This window comes from Pteronotus mesoamericanus, unplaced genomic scaffold (genome assembly GCF_021234165.1).
Source record: "Pteronotus mesoamericanus isolate MK-2021 breed Mesoamerican mustached bat unplaced genomic scaffold, CSHL_Meso_final scaffold_476, whole genome shotgun sequence".
Classification (NCBI taxonomy): domain Eukaryota; kingdom Metazoa; phylum Chordata; class Mammalia; order Chiroptera; family Mormoopidae; genus Pteronotus; species Pteronotus mesoamericanus.
The window spans coordinates 1,028,145-1,037,200 of record NW_026555318.1 but is presented as its reverse complement, the minus strand read 5'-3'; the positions used below and the strand labels follow the sequence as shown (position 1 = coordinate 1,037,200).

General features: G+C 60.3%; 1 protein-coding gene across 1 annotated transcript; it reads right to left on the bottom strand.

Moving 5' to 3' along the window:
• Window positions 1-1,343: 1,343 nt before the first annotated feature.
• HAP1 (huntingtin associated protein 1) lies at window positions 1,344-8,515 on the bottom strand. Its single transcript, XM_054593708.1, is given in 12 exon segments — window positions 1,344-1,710; window positions 2,452-2,490; window positions 2,794-2,885; window positions 3,037-3,171; window positions 3,954-4,084; window positions 5,649-5,712; window positions 5,790-5,895; window positions 6,090-6,265; window positions 6,364-6,525; window positions 6,527-6,547; window positions 6,896-6,972; window positions 8,050-8,515. Coding segments are annotated over 12 exon segments (1,836 nt in total).
• Window positions 8,516-9,056: the final 541 nt, after the last annotated feature.

Here is a 9,056-nt window from a genome sequence, read left to right as displayed (position 1 = left end):
CACCCAGGGTCGTCAGGACAGAGGGTGGGCTGGTGACAGGCAGGGGGTCCCGTTTCAGGGGATGGGAAGGAGGGTCTGAGGGGGCTGGGACTTGGCCAGGCAGCGGAAGAAGGGGCCTCAGGCTGTCTGTGGGGCCTCTGCAGGCTGCTGGGAAACAGCAAAGCCTGGAAGAGAAGGGGTGCATGTGAACGGGGGGCCGGAGGACCGCAGGCCTGGCCGGGGCCTGGTCAGCCGTATCAGGCACAGACAGCCACCGCTGCCAGTTACGCAGGTGTCCCACTGCCAGAGAGGTCGCCGTTCAGTTTACAAACTGCACAGCCTTTCCTGGTGACCCCAGTGAGGCCACCCCTGGTGATCAAAGGGCCATCTGAGCGGGGACCGTGCAGATATTAATAGCAAAGCTGCCAAGAGGTTACAAACACCACGGCCGACCCAGCAGGCCAGGCAGGCATCGGACGGGGTCAGAAGAGAGGGGCGGCTGCACCGCGCCCGTCAGGGCGTAGCAGTGAAGAGCCGGGGCTCAGACCCACCCTAGCTGTGACCTCGGAGTCACTTTCACTCTTGGAACCTCAATTGCGTCACCAAATAAGTGGAGATGATAATACCTACCCACAGGGGTGTGAAGATAAGATTAAAGAAGATAACTTGTACCAGCGAATCATCTTTGCTGTGTCTGTGAGCCCCCTGAAGGCAGGGCTCCCACAGCCTAGCACTACGCCTGCACTCAGCAGGGGCAGGTCCCCAACCTCTGGCGTTCCTACCTGGGAGAGGAGACCCTGACCCCCACCCTGTAGGAGGCCCTAGCCCACCTTCAGACTCACCCAGGGTCCTGGTCCGACCGCTGCCCTTGTCGGCAGAGGCCTCTGTCCCAGTGGCCTGGGCGGCCCCAGAAGGCCCCTCTCCCTCCCAGGCCACGGGAGGGTGGCTGGCCCTGTCCTCCTCCAGCCTTGGAAAGTCCTCAGTCTGCACCCAGGGCCGCTGCTCCACGATCCCGCCCCCCATGTTTGATTTGGCTTCCTGCTGCCACTGCTGTGGGGCTGGGGAGCCTTGGGGGTAGGGGAGGTAGAACGAGGGACGGGGGAAGGGGGTGGGCAGAGACAGGAAGCTGAGGCGCAAGGGAAGCTACAGTCCTGGCCCCGACCCCCAGCCCAGCCCCCAGGAGAAAAGGGGGTGGAGATCTGGAATCCTATGCAATTCCATATAAATGAGCATTGGGGCCCGGTTCCAGCTGAGGGGGCTTGAAGTGCCTATGCAAATGAGATACAAAGTCCATGCAAATCAGCACACTGGGTGGGGCCAGGCTGGGGTAAGTGAGCACTTGGGGGCTCACCTACCCTCACCTTTCAGCGGCTTGACGTTCTGCAGCTTGTCCGGCTGGCTGGAGGGAGGCCCCCATGGGAGCACTCACCTTTCTGGAGCGTCTTCTGCCTTGGCTGCTGCTGCTTATAACCAGCGTCCTGCCAGCTGGCCAGTTGCTGGAGGACGTACTTCGCGTCCAGGTGCGAGGGGCCCAAGCTTCTGGCCTCCAGGGCTGAGGTCACCACATTCTTCCGAGTTGCCTCATCCAGTTCCGGCTCCACCTCCTCCCAGGCCTCTTCCGTCGGCCCCTCCTCAGCTGGCACTACCTCTTCTGTGGCCCCCAGCTCCTCCATGGGCATGAAATCCTCTTCTGTCATGGATCCCTCCTCAGACTCGGACTCCTGCTCCTCACTGGGCAGGGAGACGGGAGAGGCTTGCCATGCCCCCCGCAAGCCAGGCCCAGCCGGAGCCCCCAGCCCTGCTCTCCCACTGCCCCCCACATCACCGGCCATGAGGGCTGAGGAGCAATCCCACCCTCTGCTCAGTCTACACACAGACCCAAAATGACCACACAGGTTGGTCCCAGCCAGGAGGGAGGGGAGCTGGGTGCCAGCTTCAAGGCCCAAGCTCCCAGCAGGAAGGAGGAAGGATGGTCTCTAACACTGCGTAGGCCCGGCCCTCCCTCAGCCCCCTGACCCTACCGCTCAGCAGAGACAAACAGGGACGATAATGCCACCACCCCCTCTGACATTATTTAACCTTTACACCCCATCCCACTGCTAGTTGTCATAGGAACAAATCCATTTTAGTAGGGCTCAGACAGGTCAAGAGACTTGCCCAGGGACACACAGCCAATAAAGGAATCAAAACTGGGACTCAGTTCCAGGGGTTCCTAGTTCCTAGACCAGGGCCCTCTCAGCCCCTGGTTGGGTAAAGGCAAGGCTTCGGTCTCCACTAGGAGCTGCCTTAAATCATGGGCACCAATGGGGCAAGATTTGAAGTAAAAAGAAGCAGCTCCTTCCCAGAACAACTTCCCACTCAGCAGAGATCTGGGCCTTGTCCAGGGCCATAGGGTCGCGGAACCAGCCTCGGGTAGCTGTCTGGCTGCTAAAAGGTGAGGGAAGGTGATGGGGGAGCCCCTGGCTGGCTTACCTCAGGTTTAACGTCTCCTCTGATTTCATTCCATAATTCCTTCAACAGAGAGACGGGCCATCACTGTCCAAGTCAACGGAAGCTAAAACCGCAAAGTCCCTGGGGCCCCAGTGGGCAAAACCTCCCAGGGAGAACTGAGGAGCCCAGGCCCAGACCGGGTGGACAGAGAAAAGGGTGGGGGAGTGGGAGGGGCTGGGCAGCCAACAAGGTGGGGTGAGGAGGCCGAGGCGGCACTACCGGTGAAGGGACGTAGAAGCAGGAGGGCAAACCCCTCCCACTACAGGAAAGGCAAGAGTGAGAGAGGGTCAGGGGTCAGCAGGGCCTGGGGGTCCAGCAGCGTACCTTTCCATAATAAAATCAGGCTTTGGGGCCATATTCCTCATACATCTTCTGAGCGTCTCAGCCAGGGATGCCTGGAATTCTGGAATTGCCTCCTATAGAGGAGGGGGGACATTACCCGAGGGAGCCCACCGAACGCCACCCACACTTCCAGGCACAGAAAGGGACTGAGGACAGATAGAGATCATCAGCAGGGCTGAGACGCAGGGGACACGAGTGAAAAGGCCGCAGGCAGGGGGTCCTCACCAGAGGTATGGTGTACGTATAGTGAGTGACAGGGCCCGTGGGCTCTGGGATTTGCTGGCGGAAGGTCTTCGCATCTTCCTGGTCCTCAGTCAGTGTGCCCCCACACTCCACGTACTTCTCCCGAAGGTCCTGCAGCTGGAACCCACCCGCAGGTGCTGTTGGGACCCAGGCACACCCAGCCCACTGTCTCCCCGGGGTCAGGAAGCTGGGCAAAGAGGCAAGAGGCCCAGACTCTAGACCCACAGGATGTGCAGGGTGACCCTAGGCAGGCCCCTGGAATCCACTCCACTCCACTCTGGCTCCAACTGAACTCCCATCGGCTAGGCCCAGTGCCAGACACTGAGGGCAAAGAGAGAGGCAGACCCACCCCTGCTGTGAGGAGCTTGCCCTCTCGGGAGGGTCAGGGTCAGAGACTCTCAAGGACTGGGGCGGGAGCCCAGTGTGTGTGGGGGGCGGTGTGGGGCGGGGGGCGGTCTCACCTTGTCTCGGAGCTGCATCTGGATTTTTTTCTCAAAAGCCAACTGCTGCTGCAACTTCTCAATCTCAACCCCATACTGGAAGAAGCCAAGACGGGTGAGCCTCACCCTAAGCCTCCCACAGCCACGCACCCCCTGTTTTGGGCAAGTCTTCCCAGGCACACCAGTGAGTCTTTGGCAGTCTTTTAAATAGGAAGTTACACGAAGTCAGGCCAAATAGGGAGGAAGTGGGGATTATGTGGCCTGATTCCTGGAATGTCTTGGTCCTTTCCTTGGGATGAGGGAACAGGATCGGGGGCTCTCCGAGGTCTGCTCCGACTCTGTCTCTGGCCTGGGGCCTGGCTGAGCTGAGAGCTCCAGGAGGTAGGGGCAGGGAAAAGGTGCCCCGGGTCCCATGGGGCCATGACACGAGGAGGGAGCCCCACTCACACCCTGACGTACCGACTGGCAGCACTGCTGCAGGCTGGTGACCTGGGCCCGCAGCTGGATGACCTCCTTATGCTGCCGGTCATAGTTGTCCATCCTGAACACCAGCACCTCCGACAGCTCAGCCATCTGCTGGCTGGCCTCCGCTGGGGAGAAGTGGGGACAGGGGGTCAGTTCTGGTCCTCCCAGAGGCCTCTGTCCACCGCCACCCTCAGCTCCTGCAGAGTACCCTTGGGCCCACTGGGGTAGCATTTCCAACTCAGGTCTCCTTTCCTATAAACCTTTATTGACTGGCATGGAGCAGGGCGCTGGGTGAGCAGTCAACAAGACCTGGTCCCAGCCCACACCGAGCTCAAGTCTAGCAGGGAGACTGATGGAAAAAAGAAATCACAATGGCATGCACTACCGGCTGTGATGGAGCAGGTGTGAGGGATGCATCAGGGGCCACAGCTGTGGTACCCAGCCTGGCCTTGCTTGCAAACTCTTCGAAGCAAAGACCTCCCCAGGGCAAAGGGGGCTCAGCCAGGTAGAGGGAAGATATGGCTGAGGTAGGGTATGGGGAAGCCCAGAGGCCATCACAAGACACTGGGACAAAGTGCCTGGGGCAGTGGGCAAGGCCCAGACCTCCGAGGCTGGGTGGGGAGGCTTGGCTTTATCCTTTGGCCAATGGGAAGTTATATGGAGGGTTTAGGAAGAAGAGTGACATAGGGAAATATGCTTTTAGAAAACTCATTTGGGCCCTGGATGGTGTGGCTCAGTGGATTGGGTGCTGGCCTGCGAACTGGAAGGTCACAGGTTGGATTCCTGGTCGGGTCCTCAGTTGGGGGTGTGTGAGAAGCAACCACACATACTGATGTTTCTTTCCCTCTTTTCCTCCCTTCCTCTCTCTCAAAATAAATAAATAAATAAATAAATAAATAAAATGTAAAATTTGGAGGAAAAAAAAGGAAAACTCGTTGAGGCTGTGCGCAGAAGGGCCTGAGTGTGCATAGAAGGGCCTGTGAGGCAGGAGTGGGGGCAGGGAGACCAGCTAAGAGGTGGCCTGGGCTAGAGGCAGCTGGGGTAGGGAGGAAGGGAGACTTGAGCCTTTCTTAGGAGCAAGAAGCAACAGATGTGAGGACTGGTTCCTACTTCAGGGGTCTGGGGACCCTTGGGGCCATTCAGGGAGCTGGGGAACCCAGGGACGAGAGAGGTGGGGTTTGAGGTAAGGGGAAGAGCTGTTGCCACCTTGAGTCTGCATCTTTGCAGCCAGACTGAGCTCTTCAGGGACAAATGCTGTGCTTCAGTCATCTTCACAAATGCACAGAGCCAGGCTAAGCCCCTGTCCAGGGAGGAACTCTGAAGTGTCCCAGCCCCAGTGCCCTGCGGTGCCTGGTTTCTGGAAGTTCACAGCTCCCTCCCTTCCAGCCCCCTCCTCCCCTTACTCCAAATAACAAAAGGGGCCTGGCTTAGAGGAGACCCACAGCCTCTGTATAGCTCTTTACAGTTTGCACAAAGCATTTCCTCAGCTGTCGCCCCTGGAGACGTCAGCAGGGCCGAGACTATTAATCCCCCTTCTGAAAATGAAAGTTCAGAAAGATCAAGCCACTTGTCCAAGCTCACACAGATAGGAAGTGCCAGAATTGGGACTTGAACTCAGGTCTCGGAGTCCTGAGTTCTGTCCCCTGCTCCAAGAAACAGCCCCCTACCCCAAGTTACAACTTCACCTACCAAACTGCTCCACACATTCCAGAATAAGCATCTCCTCCTCCTCAAGGACATCAAGTTGAGAGGCCTGGAAAGAGGGACAGAGAGGAAGGAGCAGCAGAGTCACCGCCCCCTGCCCGCAGGGTACCCTTCTCCCCTCCTCACCTCCTCTCTCAGCTGCTCGTTCTCCTCCTCCAGCAGCCTCAGCTGCTCCTGCAGGGCTTCTAGCTGCGGGCAGTGGTGCTGCGGCTCCGACTCGGCTGCAGGTGTCCTAGGGGGGAGTGATGGGAGTCAGGGTGCTGCCAGGGGTCGGGCTGGGGAGGAACCCGGCTCCCAGGCAACCTGGGCTAAGTGTGGCATCTCCGTTAGTCCCGGAAACCCTACTGGCAGGTACACTGTCCATCCACATCCCTGTTTGCAAACAAGGAAACTGAGGTTGTCCAGGTGCAAAGGCAGGACACTCACAGCTCAGGGGCTTCATAGGGATGATTATGCTGCGGCTCCTCCTTTTTCTTCTTCTCTTCCTCCCTCTCCTCCTCCTCTTCTTCCTCTTTGTCTTCCTCCTCCTCCTCATCATCAGAGTCTGAGTAGAGCTGAAGGAGGTCATCCCGCAAGCTCACCTGGTGTCTCAGGTGCAAAATCTGGAAGGGGGGTTGTAGACCTGGGTCAGGGCGGGGCACAAGGGGGTGCAAGTAGGCCTGAAAGGGCACACCCTCACCCCCTCTCCCTGCCCAGTTACCTCCTCCCTGGCCGAGCCCAGCATGGCTTCCAGCTTGCTGTTCTCCTCCATGAGATCACTGTTCTGTTTCACCAGGGACTGGCCTATGCGAGCTGCTGTATTCAGGTCCCGCTCTCTCTGCAGAGGAGCCATCCATGGGAAATAAATTCCTGGTTTCTGGGACCTCCCAGACAGGAGGGAGACACTAGGGAGCACACAGGGCTCAGAGGGAAGCGAGGCCACCCGGTGAAACCCTCCCCATCCCCTGATTCCCCAGAATACTACACAAGAGTCTCCCATTCACCCGCTGTGGGGCCTGGCTCAGTTACCCCTTATGGACAAAGAGCAGATCAGACCAGATGGCTCTAAAAGCTCTTCCAGCCTGGACCTCTTACATTTACCTGCCTTCCATAAGAGGGACTCCCAGAGTGGCCCCCTAGGGAGGGAGCCAGGTAGGAAACAGACAAGACCCCCACCCTGCAGGACAGAATTCAAACGGGGGCCTGGCTGAGGTTTGGACGGGTGACCAGGCAGGGGAGGGAAGGCAGCACACCTCCTGTAGCACGTTTAACATCACTTTGACATCTTCTCGGGTGATCTTGTCTGACAGGGGCTGGTCAGAACACAGCGCTGCAAGAGAAAGTGGAACAGCCAGGTCAGGGAAAGCGGGGCGTCGCTACCCTGCACCCACGGTTCCCTGCCCTATCCCCATCCTCCCCCAACAACAAGGGAGCAAAAGACAGAGCACCTTCCTGTTCCCATTATCCTCTCCATACGCGCCAGTACTCAGTACTCCCTTCCCTGCTCCCAGAGCCAACTGCACTGCCTGCCTGCCTGCCTTCCTACTTTTTTTTTTTTTTTTTTTACCCCCCTGGTGGGGCCCGAGTGAGGTAAGGAGATCACAGTCCTCCAGGCTCAAGTGGAAAAAGGGTCTCAGGATGCTTGGGTCCCCGGCACTAGGAGAGCCGAGGCGGCTATAGTGCAAGTGCGCAGCACACTGACTCATCGCCCCTCAGCGGAGGGGAGCCGTGACCAGCTCAGCGGAGCTTCATGGGCCATAAAAACAGGCGCAGTCACCCACCCCGCACCTGTTGCGCGCGGAGAGGAGAGGGAACGAGACTTCTCTGGCACTGGAGTAGGGGCACCTGAGCCTCTAGACCCAATCCAGAGCTCTCCCGAGACCCAGAGAAGGATGCGAGGGAAAAGAAGGGGCGGATTCTGCCTGACGCCCCCCCTACCCCCAGGCTGGGAGGGGGTGGGGGGAGCCGCCCCTTAACCCCCAGCAGCCAAGAGGTTGGCAAAACCTCCCCCGCTGCCCACCCACCTTCCGGCGGCGGGCGCTGCGGGGCAGCGCAGGCTCAGAGCGCGCCGGGCAGTGCCCTCCCGCAGCCCCCGCCCCTCTCCTGGCACTGCGGTAGACCCGGGAGGTGGGCATGAAGGAGAGTGCGCAGATCTGCCGCAGCAACAGGCGCGCGGTGGGGGCGGGGGAGCGCGCGGGCCCCAGGACCGGATCCACTGACGGCAACCAGGGACCGAGAGACAGGGAGGAGGTGGGAAAGGGGCGACCGGGCAAGCACTGCACACAGCGACATCGGTTGGGGGGGTAGAGGGGTGCCAGGGGGAGCGGAGCGCCGGACCCGACGGCGCCCCCTCCTCCCTGGAGCTGCCCTAGTCCCACCCGCTTCGGGGTCCCGGGACCCGGTTTACCTTCCTCCAGCTCCCGAATAAAGGTGGCACGCTCGGGGCTCGATACTCCCGACCACCGGCCGAAGTAGGCAGCCGGCGTCTTCCAGATTTCCGCCGCCTTTCCAGTCCCCAGACCAGTGGCCTGAGGATCAAGAGGCCCTTGGGATTTGACGCGGGTCCCCGGCGCGTCCGAGTTGCTGGGCACAGACTCGGCATTCTCCTGGACGGGCGAGAATGCGGACGCGCCTTGGGCTCCCGCCTCTGATCCAACCTCGGAGGCTGGGCAAGCTCCGCCTGGGGGTCCCGAGACGGATGGGGACCCGGATCCTTCTCCCTGTCCCGCAGCGGGTGCCCGCTCAGGCGCGGGTTCAGGCTCGGCGGAGGGCTCTGGAGCGGGACTGGCTGCGGGCGGGGGTGCGGGGGTAGTCGCCGGGGAATCCCCGGGCCCATCCCCGGCGGAGCCCTGCCCCGACTCCTTTGGGCGCATCTTGGGTCCGTAGTCGGCTGCCAAGGCTCGGCCTTTATAACCTGCTCCTGGCTGGCCGCCCGCCGGGCCGAACCACGAGCAAGAGGGGGCGGCCGAGGAGCAACTGGTGGTGCTCAGGACCGGAGCTCGCGCGGGGACGAGCTAATGGTGGCGGAACAGGGCGAAAAGAAAGAAACGAAGAACAAGAAGGCTCGAGCTGAGGTTCCAGCAGGTTCCGTGGGCTTGGGTCTGAGTGCAGGGCTTCTCCTCCCCTCTCTACCTCCCGAGAATGGTTCTGCCCAAGACCGCGGTTCTTGGGGGGACTCGGAGGTCCTTAACGGGGGGCTCCCCCTCCCCCCTTCTCTTCTGGGTCTGGGCTGCCTTCCCTGAAGTTGACCTGTGAGTTAGGGCCCCACTGTGTCTTTCCCCGAGGGTTGAGAGATCAACCCAAACCCCAGGACGGTCTCCACGCGCTGCGCAGCCTGGCGCGTCACACACTCACTAGTCCTCGCGTTCACACCGTCGTACTCCAGCCCTCGACAGCCCTCTTTCTTATTCCTTC